The sequence below is a fragment of the Gadus chalcogrammus genome, chromosome 11 (genome assembly GCF_026213295.1).
Source record: "Gadus chalcogrammus isolate NIFS_2021 chromosome 11, NIFS_Gcha_1.0, whole genome shotgun sequence".
NCBI lineage: Eukaryota > Metazoa > Chordata > Actinopteri > Gadiformes > Gadidae > Gadus > Gadus chalcogrammus.
Genome location: NC_079422.1, coordinates 27263030 through 27281334, shown reverse-complemented (window position 1 = coordinate 27281334; position 18305 = coordinate 27263030). Strand labels below are relative to the sequence as shown.

Sequence of the window (18305 nt, the reverse complement as noted above, 5' to 3'; positions counted from 1 at the left end):
CCCTTACCGTAGTGGCCCCATGGTCCCCTTACCTTAGGGGTCCCTTACCGTAGTGGCCCCATGGTCCCCTTACCTTCGGGGTCCCTAACCGTAGTGACCTCATGGTCCCCTTACCTTAGGGGTCCCTTACCGTAGTGGCCCCATGGTCCCCTTACCTTAGGCGTCCCTTACCGTAGTGGCCCCATGGTCCCCTTACCTTAGGCGTCCCTTACCGTAGTGGCCCCATGGTCCCCTTACCTTCGGGGTCCCTTACCGTAGTGGCCCCATGGTCCCCTTACCTTAGGCGTCCCTTACCGTAGTGGCCCCATGGTCCCCTTACCTTAGGCGTCCCTTACCGTAGTGGCCCCATGGTCCCCTTACCTTCGGGGTCCCTTACCGTAGTGGCCCCATGGTCCCCTTACCTTAGGGGTCCCTTACCGTAGTGGCCCCATGGTCCCCTTACCTCAGGGGTCCCTTACCGTAGTGGCCCCATCATGCCAGTCTCTCCTCCACAGAGAAGGACTTCCTGACCCATGAGGGCTACTCCGTGCCGGGGGCTGTCGGCAGCCAGGTCGCCCGGGGGGACGTCGCTCGCTTCCTGCTCTCGCAGCTGGACGCCGACGCCTGGGTGAAGAAGGGCGTGGCCATGCATACTAAATAACTACATGCTAAAAACGAACTAGCTGCTCGATTTCCTTATGTTTTATACGTCTTTTTTTATTCTTTTCTAAATGATAAATGATATACCCTCATGATGGTTTAATGCAATGCTTTAATATCAATGCATCGTGTTTGTCAATGGCGATTACGACTTGTGACTCTTACTTACTTTGAACCACTAGAGGGCGATGTCAGACCATCGACATTTGGTATACTCTGATTTATAATCTCCAACTCTCTGGAATTATTTATATGTATATATTCAATTGCTATAATTGGTAATTCTGTACATCTACCACTCTGATTATATTCTTGGAATGCACCAGGAAGAGTTTAAATTGGGAACATAATATTGATTTAGTTTTTAATGACGTCCCAATGCATTGTAGTATAGTTAGATGAACCAGTTTAGTGTGCACGCACACACACACACAGATAAATATACAAACACACACACACACACACACACACACACACACACGCACACGCACACGCACACACTAACAGTGCAGGCTGTGTTGGTGTGCATTGTTCTCCCCCGGAGGCTCCAGGTAGGGTGTCAGCCACCTCTCACCTGGTATCGGAGCCTCTGGGTGGGACAATGGAGCCAGTACATAAAGATCGCCTGAGGAAGAGCGAGGAATCAGAAAGGGATGGAGAAATGCAAGGAGATGCGTATCACGACATCCGAAAAGCAGCTAAAAATGTCAGCCATGTCAGAACGGCCTGTCAGTCTCCATTCAGGGCGATGGACGGATGGCTGCAGCATTCTGATCCACGATAAGACATGACTCGTCTGCACGTCAGACTAGACCAGGCCCAGAGACCAGAGACCAGGCCAGAGACCAGACCAGAGACCAGGGACCAGAGACCAGACCAGAGACCAGGGACCAGAGACCAGAGACCAGGGACCAGACCAGAGACCAGAGACCAGACCAGAGACCAGAGACCAGGCCAGAGACCAGACCAGAGACCAGGGACCAGAGACCAGGGACCAGAGACCAGGGACCAGAGACCAGACCAGAGACCAGGGACCAGAGACCAGAGACCAGGGACCAGACCAGAGACCAGACCAGAGAACAGAGACCAGACCAGAGACCAGGCCAGAGACCAGGGACCAGACCAGAGACCAGGGACCAGAGACCAGACCAGAGACCAGACCAGAGAACAGAGACCAGACCAGAGACCAGGCCAGAGACCAGACCAGAGACCAGGGACCAGAGACCAGAGACCAGGGACCAGACCAGAGACCAGAGACCAGACCAGAGAACAGAGACCAGACCAGAGACCAGGCCAGAGACCAGACCAGAGACCAGGGACCAGAGACCAGACCAGAGACCAGGGACCAGAGACCAGACCAGAGACCAGGGACCAGGCCAGAGACCAGACCAGAGACCAGGGACCAGAGACCAGGGACCAGACCAGAGACCAGGGACCAGAGACCAGGGACCAGGCCAGAGACCAGACCAGACCAGGGACCAGAGACCAGGGACCAGAGACCAGACCAGAGACCAGATACCAGACCAGAGACCAGGGACCAGGCCTAGGTCAAGTCAGCCTCAGACGAGGTCATGAGGCCCAGAGGCAAGGTCACAACAGGCCCCCCCCCCCCGTGACCTCTGACCCGAGCCCACCGCTTACAGTAGGAGAAACTGAAGTCCTACCGTCTCCATGACAACACCCTGCATGTCCTACCGTCTCCACGGCGACAGGTTGTGGCTCCTCCCTGCTCCAACGTTATCTGTTCTTGGACGTGACCCTCGGATCGTCCTGTGATACTCTGCAATGTTTGGTGTTTGACCTTTGACCTGAGCGGGGCGGAGGGGGTTTAACGAGCTGATGCAGATCATGGCAGTTTGGTCCGTTATTAACATTCCATTGTAATGTCATTCTAATTAAGTATTAATGACATCAGTAAGCTTAACTTACAAAGATATATGTAAGTTTCCCCATCAGCAACCTTGTGTGAAGTTAGCTAAAGCTATGGTGGTCATATCTGTTATTTATATCCATGTTAGTTATATCTACATCATCATTCTATCAACCGCTTTTCACACAGGGGAAAACAGTGGATCACAATACAATTATTTAGGAAGAAACTTTCCCAGGATGCAGCAACTCCTGGTTTTATTCTGGCCGTGTCGTTTGTAAATAGTTTTTAAATTTAGCAGTAAAAAAAGTTCCAGTTCAGCTAATGTTCTCAGAAGTCTCGGGTTGTCCCTCGAGGCGGACGCCTGCGGGAAGGAACCGCCCACCAGCCAACCGGCTCCCTGGAGGCTGGACCGACTCACTACCCCCAGCACCGCTCTGAGGACCGACTCACTACCCCCGGTACCGCTCTGAGGACCGACTCACTACCCCCAGCACCGCTCTGAGGACCGACTCACTACCCCCAGCACTGCTCTGAGGACCGACTCACTACCCCCGGTACCGCTCTGAGGACCGACTCACTACCCCCGGCACCGCTCTGAGGACCGACTCACTACCCCCGGTACCGCTCTGAGGACCGACTCACTACCCCCGGTACCGCTCTGAGGACCGACTCACTACCCCCAGCACTGCTCTGAGGACCGACTCACTACCCCCGGCACCGCTCTGAGGACCGACTCACTACCCCCAGCACCGCTCTGAGGACCGACTCACTACCCCGATTACCGCTCTGAGGACCGACTCACTACCCCCAGTACTGCTCTGAGGACCGACTCACTACCCCCGGCACCGCTCTGAGGACCGACTCACTACCCCCAGCACCGCTCTGAGGACCGACTCACTACCCCGATTACCGCTCTGAGGACCGACTCACTACCCCCGGCACCGCTCTGAGGACCGACTCACTACCCCCGGTACCGCTCTGAGGACCGACTCACTACCCCCGGCACCGCTCTGAGGACCGACTCACTACCCCCGGTACCGCTCTGAGGACCGACTCACTACCCCCGGTACCGCTCTGAGGACCGACTCACTACCCCCGGTACCGCTCTGAGGACCGACTCACTACCCCCGGCACCGCTCTGAGGACCGACTCACTACCCCCGGCACCGCTCTGAGGACCGACTCACTACCCCCAGCACCGCTCTGAGGACCGACTCACTACCCCCAGTACCGCTCTGAGGACCGACTCACTACCCCGATTACCGCTCTGAGGACCGACTCACTACCCCCAGTACTGCTCTGAGGACCGACTCACTACCCCCGGCACCGCTCTGAGGACCGACTCACTACCCCCAGCACCGCTCTGAGGACCGACTCACTACCCCCAGCACCGCTCTGAGGACCGACTCACTACCCCCAGCACCGCTCTGAGGACCGACTCACTACCCCCAGCACCGCTCTGAGGACCGACTCACTACCCCCAGTACTGCTGAGGACCGACTCACTACCCCCAGCACCGCTCTGAGGACCGACTCACTACCCCCGGCACCGCTCTGAGGACCGACTCACTACCCCCAGCACTGCTCTGAGGACCGACTCACTACCCCCAGCACTGCTCTGAGGACCGACTCACTACCCCCAGCACTGCTCTGAGGACCGACTCACTACCCCCGGCACCGCTCTGAGGACCGACTCACTACCCCCGGCACCGCTCTGAGGACCGACTCACTACCCCCAGCACTGCTCTGAGGACCGACTCACTACCCCCAGTACTGCTGAGGACCGACTCACTACCCCCGGTACCGCTCTGAGGACCGACTCACTACCCCCGGCACTGCTCTGAGGACCGACTCACTACCCCCAGTACTGCTGAGGACCGACTCACTACCCCCGGTACCGCTCTGAGGACCGACTCACTACCCCCGGCACCGCTCTGAGGACCGACTCACTACCCCCAGCACTGCTCTGAGGACCGACTCACTACCCCCGGCACCGCTCTGAGGACCGACTCACTACCCCCGGCACCGCTCTGAGGACCGACTCACTACCCCGATTACCGCTCTGAGGACCGACTCACTACCCCCAGCACCGCTCTGAGGACCGACTCACTACCCCCACCACCGCTCTGAGGACCGACTCACTACCCCCAGCACTGCTCTGAGGACCGACTCACTACCCCCGGCACCGCTCTGAGGACCGACTCACTACCCCCGGCACCGCTCTGAGGACCCACACTGGGAGTTGTAGGATAACATTCCTAAATTTCTTTGGAATATTTTCTGAACAAAACTGAGAAACAAGTCTTTAGATAAACAACATTCTTTATTTTATTGAGTAATTCATGTGTTAGTTCAGCTTCAGTTTGCATCTGCCATCATCAGGCATCGAGCCTGGTGGAACATCTAACCCCCAGGCCTGGTGAAACATCTAACCCCCAGGCCAGGGAGAACATCTAACCCCCAGGTCGTGGAGAACATCTAACCCCAAGGCCGTGGAGAACATCTGACCCCCAGGCCAGGGAGAACATCTAACCCCCAGGCCAGGGAGAACATCTAACCCCCAGGTCGTGGAGAACATTTAACCCCAAGGCCGTGGAGAACATCTGACCCCCAGGCCAGGGAGAACATCTAACCTCCAGGCCGTGGAGAACATCTGACCCCCAGGCCAGGGAGAACATCTAACCGCCAGGGAGAACATCTAACCCCCAGGCCAGGGAGAACATCTAACCCCCAGGCCGTGGAGAACAGCTAACCCCCAGGCCAGGGAGAACATCTAACCCCCAGGTCGTGGAGAACATCTAACCCCAAGGCCGTGGAGAACATCTGACCCCCAGGCCAGGGAGAACATCTAACCCCCAGGCCAGGGAGAACATCTAACCCCCAGGCCGTGGAGAACATCTAACCCCAGGGTCCGAGGCCGGGGAGAACATCTAACCCCCAGGCCGTGGAGAACATCTAACCACCAGGCCGGGGACAACATCTAACCCCAGGGTCCGAGGCCGGGGAGAACATCTAACCCCCAGGCCCCGAGGCCGGTGGAACCTCTAAACCCCGGTTCCCATTTGAGTTAATGAACTCGTCTCCTTCATTTGGTTCTGGATCAGTCGGCTCATATTTACAAAAAGTGCAATTTGTAGCGTGAACTCCTATGTACAACGACCATCTTAAATATTGTTCTGAGACCCAAGGGAAAGATGCTCTCCACTTCCTGGTAAAATAAGCACATTAAAATCAAGTGCAAAAAATAGGGCCCAGATATCCTGGGAAAATACAACTTGTCCCAGTAGATTCTCGGGGGCTTAAATTCTTACAAACTTTAAATTTTCACTCTCTTTAGCGTGAGATCACTCGATCCTCAGGTGGAAATCCAAGCAGTTTAGGAGTCGTCAGGGTGTCCAAACCAATGGTAGTGTATAAATCAATGTGCGTTTCTTCCAGGCCGGCCTCTCGGGCCTGGGCCTCAGGTACAAGGGCCCCCCAGCCTGGACCCCTCAGCCCTGGGTCTCTGGGACTAGGGAGTACAGCTCGTTGATCTTCTCCTGGTACTTCTTGGTCACCACGGGCCTCTTGAGCTTCAACGTGGGGCCTGAACCAGGAAAGGGAGGAGAGGGTTATACTACGGACTCTGTAGAGGCCTCTATAGGGGACATCAAATACCTACAAGAATGTAATATCATATAGGTCATCTATAAATGTATCTTCAAGTATGTAATACACAAGTGTCTACAAGTATGTAATTTACACATCTATAAGTAAATAATAGATACATGCATCTATAAGTATGCAAAAGGTGCAATACTTATAGTGGTGCAGTATTTAGGTAAATGAGTAATGATTATAACGTCATAAAAATGTGTTAAAAGAAGGTGAACGACCAGGATTTATGGGCTACCTGGAATCCTGTCCTCCAAACCCCCTCTAGCACCCTCTAGCACCCTGAGACCGGCTGATCACACTCTGAGATACTGGCTAAGATAAAAGGGGTGATGGGGCCTTCTCAGTGGCCCCACCCTCCCTCTGGAACTTCCTCCTCAACCACACCCACCAGGCGAGCACCCCCCCCTCGTTTAACCAGGCTCTTAGAACCCCCTCTAGCATACAGAGACCGGCTGATCGCCTTCTGAGACACCAGGTGAGACGTCTCCTGGACTCCAGCCAAACAGAGACACCAGCAACATGGACAACAATCAGGCCTCGCCCTAACAGCTGAGAGCTGCTAGCTGCTCATTCCTAAAGCCCTGGCTGGAGACCCAGCGTTCAGCTGGCTGCCTGAGGTCTTCCTAAAGCCCTGGCTGGAGACCCAGCGTTCAGCTGGCTCCTTGAGGCGTTCCTAAAGCCCAGGCTGGAGACCCAGCGTTCAGCTGGCTCCTTGAGGCGTTCCTAAAGCCCAGGCTGGAGACCCAGCGTTCAGCTGGCTGCCTGAGGTCTTCCTAAAGCCCAGGCTGGAGACCCAGCATTCAGCTGGCTCCTTGAGGCGTTCCTAAAGCCCTGGCTGGAGACCCAGCGTTCAGCTGGCTCCTTGAGGCGTTCCCAAAGCCCAGGCTGGAGACCCAGCGTTCAGCTGGCTGCCTGAGGTCTTCCTAAAGCCCTGGCTGGAGACCCAGCGTTCAGCTGGCTCCTTGAGGCGTTCCTAAAGCCCTGGCTGGAGACCCAGCGTTCAGCTGGCTCCTTGAGGCGTTCCTAAAGCCCAGGCTGGAGACCCAGCGTTCAGCTGGCTCCTTGAGGCGTTCCTAAAGCCCAGGCTGGAGACCCAGCGTTCAGCTGGCTCCTTGAGGTCTTCCTAAAGCCAAGGCTGGAGACCCAGCGTTCAGCTGACTGCCTGAGGTCTTCCTAAAGCCCAGGCTGGAGACCCAGCGTTCAGCTGGCTGCCTGAGGTCTTCCTAAAGCCCTGGCTGGAGACCCAGCGTTCAGCTGGCTGCCTTGGGTCTTCCTAAAGCCCTGGCTGGGGACCCAGCGTTCAGCTTGCTGCCTTGGGTCTCTGTTTCCCGAGGCGTCACTCACCCAGCTCCCCCCCGGTGATGGAGAAGTCTCGGTCCAAGATGAGCCACTTCTGAACCTTCATGGCGTTGGAGGTGGATCTGGCGTTGATGCGCTCTATGGCCTCCTGGATGGCCGCGTAGACCGCCGGCTCCTTATTGGCTACGATCTCGGAGACCTTGGTTGCCGTGACGCCGAGGCGCTGGCAGTAGGCCAAGGCCTCCGGGCTCAGGTCGTCCGTGGGCTCGCCGTTCTCGTCCGCCTCACACTGAGAGTGAGAGAGTGAGAGAGTGAGTGAGTGAGTGAGTGAGTGAGTGAGTGAGTGAGTGAGTGAGTGAGTGACAGAGAGAGAGTGAGTGAGTGAGTGAGTGACTGAGAGAGAGAGTGACTGGGGGAGTGAGTGACTGAGAGAGAGAGTGACTGAGTGAGTGAGTGACAGAGAGAGAGTGACTGAGTGACAGAGAGAGAGTGCCGGAGAACGAGGGCCGGACCCTTATGACGGGGGTTCATGGCGGGCCCCGGGCCTTCATGGAGGGGGCCGACGGCGTGGGGCCTTACCTTGAGCGTGAGGAACATGGAGAGGAACTTGAGCTTGTCCCCCAGCAGCATGGCGTTGCTGACGATGGACGCCTCCGCCTTCACCGCGTCCTCGATGGGCACCGGAGGGATGTTTTCCCCCCCCGCCGTGATGATCAGCTCTGAGGAGGAACCACAACGAGCATCAGAGCCGTCCGGCGGACCGCTGGCCCCCTCCCCTGGGGGGTTCTAAAGGCGAGTTATGGTTTCACGTCGAGGGGGGTTATGGCGGACCCTCCTTTCGTCCACCACGAGGGCCTGACGTGTGACCCGATGGAGAACCAGAACAGGGTCAGAACTGCGCCTTGCGTCGACGCGGAGCCTAACTGAGTCTTAAGGAGCTGCCGTTCCCCCCCCCTGGCCCCCCCAGGGTGCTCGGGCCTCCCGCCGCTCCTACCTTTGATCCTCCCCGTGATGAACAGGAAGTTGTTGCTGTCGTGTTTGCCCAGGTCCCCGGAGTGCAGCCAGCCGTCCTGGTCCAGGGCCTCCTCAGTCTTATCGGCCATGTTCATGTAGCCCATGAAGACGTGCCGGCCCCAGAAGCACACCTCCCCGTTGCCGTCCTCGTCCGGCCGGTCCAGCTTGGTCCGGCAGCCCCTCAGAACCTTCCCACAGCTAGGACACAACAGACGTTAAGACGACGTCAAACAGCCACTCTGGGACACTTCTGGAGGAGACCAGAACCCCCCCTCAGAGAACCATCCCCGGTCCACAGACCTGGGGAGGGACACTTCTGGAGGAGACCAGAACCCCCCCTCAGAGAACCAGCCCCGGTCCACGGACCTGGGGAGGGACACTTCTGGAGGAGACCAGAACCCCCCCACAGAGAACCATCCCCGGTCCACGGACCTGGGGAGGGACACTTCTGGAGGAGACCAGAACCCCCCCTCAGAGAACCAGCCCCGGTCCACAGACCTGGGGAGGGACACTTCTGGAGGAGACCAGAACCCCCCCTCAGAGAACCATCCCCGGTCCACAGACCTGGGGAGGGACACTTCTGGCCAAACTTTGGAGTTCCCCCCCACACGATGTGGATGTCCATCCCCCCCCCCCACCCCCCTCACCTCATGGTGCCCCCCCCCCTCACCTCATGATGGCGTTGTCCTCGGGCAACGACACCGTGTGGGGCCCGGAGCTCTCGCTCATGCCGTACAGCTCCAGCAGCGGCAGGTTGAGGCTCATGAAGTACTCCAGCGTCTCCCGGGTCATGGGGGCGGCGCCCGTGAAGCACGCCTTGCAGCGGTCCAGACCCAGCGCCTGACGCACCTTCTTGAACACCAGGTTGTTGGCCAGCATGAAGCCCCACGGCACCGCCGGCTCCCTGACCACAAAACAAACGCACCCAGGTCAGGACGGAACAAACGCACCCAGACCAGGACAGAACAAATGCACCCAGGTCAGGATGGAACAAACGCACAGATCAGGGAGGAACCAACGCACACAGATCAGGGCGGAACAAACGCACCCATACCAGGACGAAACAAACGCACCCAGACCAGGACGAGTTCAAAGAATTCCAAGAATCCCGTAAGGGCGGAACTGGTGCCATCTGGCAGATGATCTACCTCTGCATGGAGGCGCAGGCTGACTCCTCCCCCCCCGGGCAGGGCCCCGCCCCCCCGGGCAGGGCCCCGCCCCCCCGCGTCGCGGCTGGGGAGAGACTTCCTGGTTCACCGCGCTGCAGTGGAGGGACTCACTTGTTCATGACGCTGTAGTTGTACTGCAGGCCCAGGCCCTTGGCCCAGCCCGCCACCCTCATCTTCAGCGGGGACGCCTTGGCCCCGGCCGCCTTCATCTTCTCCTGCATCTTCTCCCAGACGCGTGGGACCCCCAGGAAGGCCGTGGGCCGCGCCTCCTTCAGGGTGGCGCCCAGCGAGCCCTGGAGAGGGGGACACGGTGAGCGTCAGCGTCGTCAGGACGACAAGCGACCAGCGGGCCGACGGTACGCCGGGACCGCTCCGTACCTTCAGGGCGTCGGGGGAGGCGAAGTAGGTGGTGCCGGCGAACTTGACGGAGATCCAGAGGTCGTTGACCTGCGCGGCGACGTGGCTGAGCGGCAGGTAGCTGACCACCACCTCCTCGCCGTACACCAGCTCCGTCATCACCCCAGCCGCCGCCGCCGTCCAGGTGAGCTGCAGGGCACAGGGGGGCGCAGGGGGGTGCTTAGACCAGCTGCCGGATCCTGGGGCCCGGGGCCCCCCCTTCAGGGGGCTGAAGGGGGTTCTTTTCTGGTCTCATTTCACCTCCACCCACCCACCCACCCACAACCACAACCACCCACCACTACTCGCATCCCTTAGGCCTTCTAGTAACCCTCCCATGACCCTGCTCTCCTCGTCTGCCTTGGGGTGTCAGGTGACTCACATTATCGTGGCTCTATTAGGGGCCTCTCACACTAGGGCCGTTTGCCTGTTCCGTGCTGCAGGAAGATGCAGCACGATTCCCCCCCTTCCCCACTCCCCCCGCTGGTCCGTGGACACGCTGCTCCCGAAGGCCGTGGCCTGGGCACGATTGCTCCTTCATACATACGTCATCACGTCGTAATACGATAAATACGTCCTCAACAAGCGTGGTGTCCAGCTGCGACTGAATGCTTTCGTCTGCCCAAATTTCAAGTAAACACTCGACTACACTATCGCACCAACGTAAACCCACTCGTGAACCGCTTGCCGCCATTGTTTAAAATGATTGTTGTGGGGAAGAAGGGCATGGACCTATAAAGAAAGAAGGGTCGCGCAAGGACTACGTCATCCAGCTCACGTTGCGTTAGCATCTGTACTTTGGCCACGGCACACCTCTCCCAAGTGTGCCGTGGCCAAGGGGCTGTTCCGTGCTGGAATGCGGATGGCGTGGTCATATTAGCCAGACGTTCTAGACTTTAGTATGCAAATGAGCTCGGGCACGGGGCCGCGGCCCTAGTGTGAGTGGCCCCTTAGTCTGCCTTGGGGTTTCAGGTGACTCACATTATCGTGGCTCAGCATGACTCCCTTGGGGTTCCCCGTTGTACCCGAGGTGTAGATGAGGGTGCAGCACTCATTGGCTCTCAGGGTACCAATCACAGCATCCAGAGTCTCGTCAGACACCTCCTCCCCCAGCTTCATGAACTCCGCCCACTGGACACAGATCAACCAATGGTTAGGCTCATACTTTGACACTTTAAAATCAGGAACGAAACCAAACTGAATCTGCAAACATAGTGACCCTGCTGGTTTCATGGTGTACACCAAACATTCTGGAGGTACACTGTACTGGTACACTCCCATATCACCCTGCTCTAACACACATTCTGGAGGTACACTGTACTGGTACACTCCCATATCACCCTGCTCTAACACACATTCTGGAGGTATACTGTACTGGTACACTCCCATATCACCCTGCTCTAACACACATTCTGGAGGTATACTGTACTGGTACACTCCCATATCACCCTGCTCTAACACACATTCTGGAGGTATACTGTACTGGTACACTCCCATATCACCCTGCTCTAACACACATTCTGGAGGTATACTGTACTGGCACACTCCCATATCACCCTGCTCTCTATCGACATTGACATATATCGTATTTTGTCGTTTTCCCACGAACTGCTCACACAAAAAAAGGAATAAGTAACGAACAACTAAAGCAGAACTAAAGCAGCAGGAAGTCGGCAGCTGAGTTCTTGTGAGCAGACAGTGTGCTCTTATCTCCTCTGTGAGCTCTGTGACCACAGAGAGAGAGAGTCCTCCAGCACCTCCCTGCTGGCCCCGCCCCAGCTCAGGAGACGGCCTCTGTTCACAGGCCTCTGAGGCGAGGTCCCCTCATCCCTCTCACCGTGTAGAGGTTGGGCAGACGCTCCTGCAGCTCGTCTTTGTACTGGACGATGGCCTTGAGGTGAGGAAGTTGATCTTTCACCTACGACCAGGCAGGAAACGCTTGGTTAAACACAATCGCACATAGCAGGACAGGAACTAGAACAAGGGGAAGGAAGTCATGCTCAACACAACTAGGAACGAAGCTTCCAGTAAAGGTACTAATTAACCTACAAGTATTTGGCCTTGTATGCAGTAGAATTGTGAACTTTAATTGAGACGTTGAATATTAAGTGCAATGTGGTGCAGCTATTGATTTACAGGCAAAGCTAAACCCAGCCAATGACCATGGTCAGATGAGGAGGGGCGCTCTACTCGTTCTTCATTAGCACATCTAAAACCAAATATTGTATCAATGTCTTTCTGGGATACAGTCGCATCCACGTTATCCATTAACCATAATCTACAATCAGAGTAGATAACGAGATGCCAGAAAAGACAACATGACGACATACTCTGCCTCAAGGTCTGACGTGCCCTGAAGCAACATTCTCATCATGATTGATCCTCATCTTCATCATGATTATCCTTCAGCCTGTTGAAGGTTAATCATCTACATTCCGCTTGGCTCTTCTGACAACCATTCCACTTTCGGGAACCTGCCAACGGACAGGTTCCCAACCCTTAAATGGGACGTTCCAAGAATTCCTTTCAATGCTGAATAAACCAGTCCTGATGAGACCTCTGGTTCCGCAACATTTCGGCGGTTCAACCATTTTAAACGTTTTTTGCTTCAGGCACTACTGGAGGGGCAGAGAAAGCTCCTTATTGGCTCCTTGATGCAGTGTTGGTGTTCAGCCCGCCTCCTACAGCGGCTGCTGGCGTCCGATTGGCCAGCGAGCCCTGGTGGGAGGAGCTAAGCGGAGCAGGGCCGCAGCAGGGCGGAGCCTCACCTGCAGGGCGGAGCCTCACCTACAGGGCGGAGCCTCACCTACAGGGCGGAGCCTCACCTGCAGGATCTTGACGAGCTGCTTGTGGTTCTCCACCACCAGGACGTTGGCCTCACAGTTCTCCGCTACGTACTGGCAGGCCTCCGGAGAGTTGGTCGTGTAAATACCAGCCGCCAGTCCGCTGTGGGGGATCAAATATTAGCTTTGGAGCGCGCCGCCAACGGTTCAACATAAGGGCCGCGACCCCTGACCCCCCTGGCAGTGAGCCAGGGTGTCTGGTTTCATCTGGCATCCGTGAAGCCTCAGAGGGCTGCACGTCACCGACAACATCTTAGGGAGGGGGGGGGGGGGGTCCCCCCCGTTTGGTCCCCCCCCCCCCCTCTACACACTTACTGTATGAGGTACGTCCATCCACTGGAGAACCGTACTTAGCATGGTGTAGCATCTTACCCCAGCTGTCGAACGGGAACGGGTTAACCTAGTGATGGTTAGTGCTGGGCACTTGGTTCTATGAACCTCCTTACTGTACCCACAGAGATATATTGTTGTTTCTCTTTCTTCTGACTAACGTACTTATTGTAAGTCGCTTTGGGTGAAAGCGTCTGCTAAAGGCCCTGAATTTAAATGGTCAGCGCATATCATTTATTGATTGCTGGTGGGTTGAACAGACCATTTCAACGCATAGCCCGTTGATTATTGCTCCCCGAGTTGGACTCAAAAGGAGAACCCAGAGGAACCAGAGGACCCCAACGGACTGCTCACCCGGCCAGGATGCAGCCCACGTCAGCGATGAACCACTCAGGGGAGTTGAAGCCCAGGATGCCGACGCCGTGGTAACGCTCCAGGCCCAGCTGAGGAAACAGCGTCCACGTTAATGTTTCATAAGACCTCCACATCACCTCTCGGTGGCTCATTAACTGATGACCTCCATCGCTGGTTTACGCACAGAACGCCTAATTTCCAGGGTGCGGACACGGCTATGAAACAGGAGCAGCAGCGCAGTGTTGTCTCACACACAGCAGGGTGTCGGGTTACAGGTCCGCTCCATAGATGATTCCTCTAGTCTGTGTGTGTGTTTGTATGCGTGTGTTTCCAGGGAACTTCTATGTAAACAGCACTATAGCATTCGTCACGGTCTGAGATTAAGCTCACTGCGTGGCAAGGTGGAAGATTGAAATTCAGAGCCGCCTATGAAACAGTGGAACACACTGAACACTGAAACAGTTAAACGGTTAAACAGTGTAATTGGGAAGGGTTGGAGCCACACACACCTTGAGGAAGCTCTTGGCGGCCGCCCGGCTCTGGCGGTAGTACTCCCGCCAGCTGACTGTCACCCAGCGGCTGTCCTCCTTGGAGGCCATGGCGGGGTGGTCCCCGAAGTTCTGCACCGTCTCCAGGAACATCTGGTGGACGGTGAGGGGAGTCTCGGAGCCCGGGCCGGAGCCCTCCATCCGCAGCTTCACCGCCTGGTCCCGGGTAGACGTCCAGAGCCGTTCGGTCGGGGTCAGCGGGGGTGCCGCGGCCGGGGTCAGCGGCGTAGCGGGGAGCTCTGTGTGGGTCGGACAACAAGGCCATGTTCCCGCCATCACTTAAGGCGGTGTGGAGCGAGCCGAGGAACCGAGCGTCGCCGAAGTGTGAGCTGACACTGGCGAGTGTGTGATCTCTCCTCCTATCCCCGTGAGACGCCGGGTAGGCTATATGAAGGCGTGCTCAGATGCACCCCGCGGGGCGGGGGGGTTGGTCTTACTGACACCTGAGAGGAAACCGGTTCACGGGAATGTCAGCCTGGCCACTAATCAGGGTTCAGGTCAGGAACAATCAGTTTCGACTTAAAAGCAAAACATAAGGCAGATAAACGAAAGAACACGACGTTCGAGACCAATCTGAAGGAGGCTGCGCAGTACAACGATGTACTGTCCGCCAACAGGAGGTCAAAGGTCACGGCCTGAGAAACGCGTTTGACCAGCCGGACGGGAACTTCACCAAACGTAGAAAAGAAACAGATTATTAGTAACACGTTACTGTTTCACAGCCTTCCGTGGTGTTGACCCCCTTCTTAAGTGAAGAAAGACCCCCTTGCTAGTTGAAGAACAAGCTTTCCGTTGTGAGAAGAACGCGTCTTAGCTATTCCTGGTTGTATTTCTTTGAAATTGCATACAAAAGTGGTCAAAAAAATTAGAAGTATTATTGGAGACAGTTCTTTTGTGACGATATGACTCTAGGTATATTCAAAATGAAAATCCCACAAAAAAAAAAATCCCAATATGTATTATAGAACGACAAATCCAAATCTGAACGTTAGTTTTTTTTGGGGTACGTGCAATGTGTTTTTTTTCGCCCAGCAGATGGCGACAAGCTCGTTCTTACGATAGACGTGTGGTCATAAACCTACGTTTATCACAGGATAAACGTAGGTTTGCAGCAAAATAAGAATGACATTTTCATGACGATGGATGTCGGTAAGCTATATCGCTCATCAGTACATTATTTCCCATTCCAAACTTCAAACAGAAAATATTTTCTGATAAAGAATGTTCACTGTGTCCTGCTATTGGTCAGGAAACCCCTGCTGTAGAAGAGCCTTCCCACCCCATCGTATCGTATTACATCATATCTACGGATCATATCGCATGTCTCCCATCAACCAATAAGCTACCTTCAGAAGGAGCTCCAGATGTTTCCTCAGGACATCTGGGCGGCTTCGGAGGTGTGGTCTGACAGGTCGGCCCTGGTGTCTCCTCTGGTGTCTCCTCTGGTGTCTCCTCTGGTGTCTCCTTTGGTGTCTCCTCTGGTGTCTCCTCTGGTGTCTCCTCTGGTGTCTCCTTTGGTGTCTCCTCTGGTGTCTCCTCTGGTGTCAACTCTGGTGTCCCCTCTGGTGTCTCCTCTGGTGTCTCCTCTGGTGTCTCCTCTGAGAGCGTCGAGGCCCGGGCCGTGTGGCTGAGAGCGTCTTCCACAGCGAGGGCCCCAGCAGCAGGACTCTGGGGCCCTGCCATATGGGCCCCGGGGGGCTCTGCGCTGACCACCGGAGGGCTGGAGAGGACCTCCTTCTGTGGTGGTTGGACGAGGTCAGGCCCCGCCTGGGACGGCTGAGAGCCGCTGCTGGGAGGGGAGGGGAGAGGGGTGGAGAGGAGGGGAGAGGAGGGGAGAGGGGGGGAGAGGGGGGAGGATGGAGAGGGGGGGAGAGGGGTGGAGAAGAGGGGAGAGGGGTGGAGAAGGTTCAATGAAGGCTCACAACATGTGCTCCCAACAGAAGCCCTGGAGGCTGAATGGGATGTGAGGAGATAGTGCTGGCGGAGGCTGTGAACCACGAGTGTCCTTCTACGTCAGCTCCACTATCATCTCCATGAAGATATCCCATTATCTAATGACCGTGGAGCACATCTAGTGGGGCTGTACGCACGAGTACGCCGGGTCTTCTCCACAAACACTACGTTGTTGGAGATGAAAGGTCCAATCTGAACGGGAAGGAGACGGATCACAAGCAGGGTGTGTAATCATGTAAGCAGAGTGCCGGCTGTGTCACTAACCTCGGGGCAACCGGCTCGTGGTGCGGAGGGCTGCAGCTCAGCACGTCCTCGGTATCCATCCTGCGAGGGCTGTAGAAGGAGGAAGTGAGTGAGACTGACTGAAAAGGAAGTGAGATCGCAGTCTTGGTTCCTGCCATGTTAGCTCTCTGATTCATTCTGAGTCTGAGACTGAGAGCAGCGCTCTGAGGGGTTGATATAAGGGCGGCCATCTGTGAGGTCATGGAACGCGACGTTGCCACATCCGTCGGTGGCACCCATCGCTGACCGCTGTGTTTAGAATGTTGAAACCTCGGGGCTGCTGCCAACACCGTGAGGGCATGGTCAGGTCCGTGTTGTGTCACTGCACGCAGCGCAGACGTTCAAGGAGACAGGTGGACCCAGGTGTGACAGAGGGCAACCCAGGCCTCAGCCAATGGGTGGTCCTCAAATCAACGTCTGCTTCTCCCCGGCCCTGAAGGCCGTAGATGAACGCCCTCTGGTGGTGGAGGACGGATCTGGGACAGCAGTTCACCGATCAGTAGTAAAACGTAATTGATTTCCAATCTCCAGATGAGCCTCACAAGACACTGGTGATCTTTTCTGTTGGCTTTGAGCATAAAGATAGTGAGACAATCGTGTTATATCACCGATGTGGAGATAATGTTTGTCATCTGGGTTAAAGTTCACGTTGGTGTGGCAACATGAGCCATGGCTGCAGAGAACCACACATTGGGACACCTTTAAGTCCACATTCATATGAACCCACTTTTTTTCATACTCTTCTTTAACCCTTTTTGCAAAGTGCGATGTGGACCTTGATGGAAGCTCAGCCCCTCTGATATTCAACCTTCAGTTGCACTTCTAGATCAGAGAGGAGGCGCTCACATTCACCTCAGATGGTTCAAAAGATGTTTAACCAACAACGTAACCACTTCTACAGCCGCTGTCTGGCAGATGGCCCCAAGCAGCCTACACATAAACACGGTGTTTCCACGGGCCCTCCTGCTGAGAGGGGCCCTTCTGCTGACCAAACACTGAACAACGAGTCCTCCTGACAACCCCTAAAACTGCACATGGAGAGCGGTTGGTTGCATGGTAAACTTAATCAGCTCAGTCCAATGCGCAGCAGGATAAATCCCTGTAATTATTTAACCGTTTGTACAGTAATGCAGATCATTTCCCCTTAAAGCGTAAAGAACTTACATGATTGCGCGTTGACCTCTTCTTCTGTTTAAAAATAGTCCGCTCTACCGGAGTCTAGGACAGACACAAACAGTACCCTGTTGGTGATATGATCTCACACCGGGACAAGGTCACGAGCAGAGAACACCTGTCAGGTCTTTACGAGACGTGAAGGCGTGAGGCTGCGTGGCCAAACAAAGCAGGCCTAGCCCCGCCTCAACGCTAGCAGGGATACAATCACCACGGAACAACAACACAACACTCACACATTACCACACTTATGAGCATGAAGTCGCTCCACAATGGGCCCACCTTCCAGATGCAGAGAGAGAGCGACGCAGAGTCAGGTGAAGAGCAGAATCCTGGGTCGACCTCTTGTGGCCCAAGTGTCCCACCAAGTGTCACTGCCCCGCTTCACTGACAGCCTATGAGGGACTTGCTTGTGGGTAAATCATAACACACGCACGCACACACCTCCGTCCCCCGCGGTGAAGTGTGGAACACGTGTTCTCTGACAGAACCAAAGGTCACCGTCTCTAAGGAACCGACATGTGACTCCTGCACTGAGCAACGCCACATTCCAACACAATGTTTAATGAATAATTGCAGATACGGGTTGGGTTTTTGGTTTCTTGTCAGGAATGGAGTAAGCCCCTTGAGGATAAGGATATGGGCTAAAGCTTCAAGAACAAGTGAAAACAACCTAATCAGTGCCCCCGCCCATGTGAGCCACCCATGAAGAAAGTGATGAGCCGGTTACTGATTCATGGAGAATCAGCCTGGGGCCTTAAAACAACTTTCCAACAC

General features: G+C 55.7%; 2 protein-coding genes across 6 annotated transcripts in view; one reads left to right on the top strand and one right to left on the bottom strand.

The window, feature by feature from the left end:
* LOC130392584 (flavin reductase (NADPH)-like) overlaps window positions 1-865 on the top strand; it is a 9625-nt gene extending 8760 nt beyond the window's left edge. For both annotated transcript variants that reach the window (XM_056603136.1, XM_056603137.1), the window contains exon 5: window positions 495-865. In XM_056603136.1, the coding sequence (XP_056459111.1) occupies window positions 495-640 (146 nt within the window). In that variant the 3' untranslated portion in view covers window positions 641-865. The remainder of the gene's footprint in view (window positions 1-494) is intronic.
* Window positions 866-4814: 3949 nt separating this feature from the next.
* LOC130391485 (long-chain-fatty-acid--CoA ligase ACSBG2-like) lies at window positions 4815-17932 on the bottom strand. 4 transcript variants are annotated; one of them, XM_056601652.1, is made up of 16 exons: window positions 17811-17932; window positions 17520-17573; window positions 16338-16406; window positions 15467-15906; window positions 14082-14359; window positions 13573-13661; window positions 12871-12991; window positions 11883-11963; window positions 11027-11176; window positions 10028-10195; window positions 9761-9942; window positions 9151-9384; window positions 8461-8678; window positions 8046-8185; window positions 7512-7755; window positions 4815-6096 (listed from the first exon to the last, which is right to left on the bottom strand). In XM_056601652.1, exons 3-16 carry the CDS (start codon window positions 16394-16396, stop codon window positions 6002-6004), a joined length of 2499 nt encoding a protein of 832 aa, XP_056457627.1. In that variant the 5' UTR covers window positions 16397-16406; window positions 17520-17573; window positions 17811-17932; the 3' UTR covers window positions 4815-6001. The 4 variants fall into 4 exon arrangements, with proteins under 4 accessions (XP_056457627.1, XP_056457626.1, XP_056457625.1 ...); XM_056601651.1 differs by having other exon boundaries at window positions 15467-15909; window positions 17811-17931; XM_056601650.1 differs by lacking the exons at window positions 17520-17573; window positions 17811-17932 and having other exon boundaries at window positions 16338-17487.
* Between the last annotated feature and the right edge of the window lie 373 nt (window positions 17933-18305).

What these genes read in the sequence shown, in the direction of transcription:
- LOC130391485 (XM_056601649.1), bottom strand. Translation starts at nt 16,558, where the DNA reads ATGACCTCACAGATGGCCGCCCTTATATCAACCCCTCAGAGCGCTGCT. An exon ending in TCATGCTGAGCCACGATAAT is followed by an intron (nt 10,196 to 11,026) that starts GTGAGTCACCTG and finishes TGTGCCCTGCAG; the next exon opens with CTCACCTGGACGGCGGCGGC. An exon ending in CCATGTTCCTCACGCTCAAG is followed by an intron (nt 7,756 to 8,045) that starts GTAAGGCCCCAC and finishes TCTCACTCTCAG; the next exon opens with TGTGAGGCGGACGAGAACGG.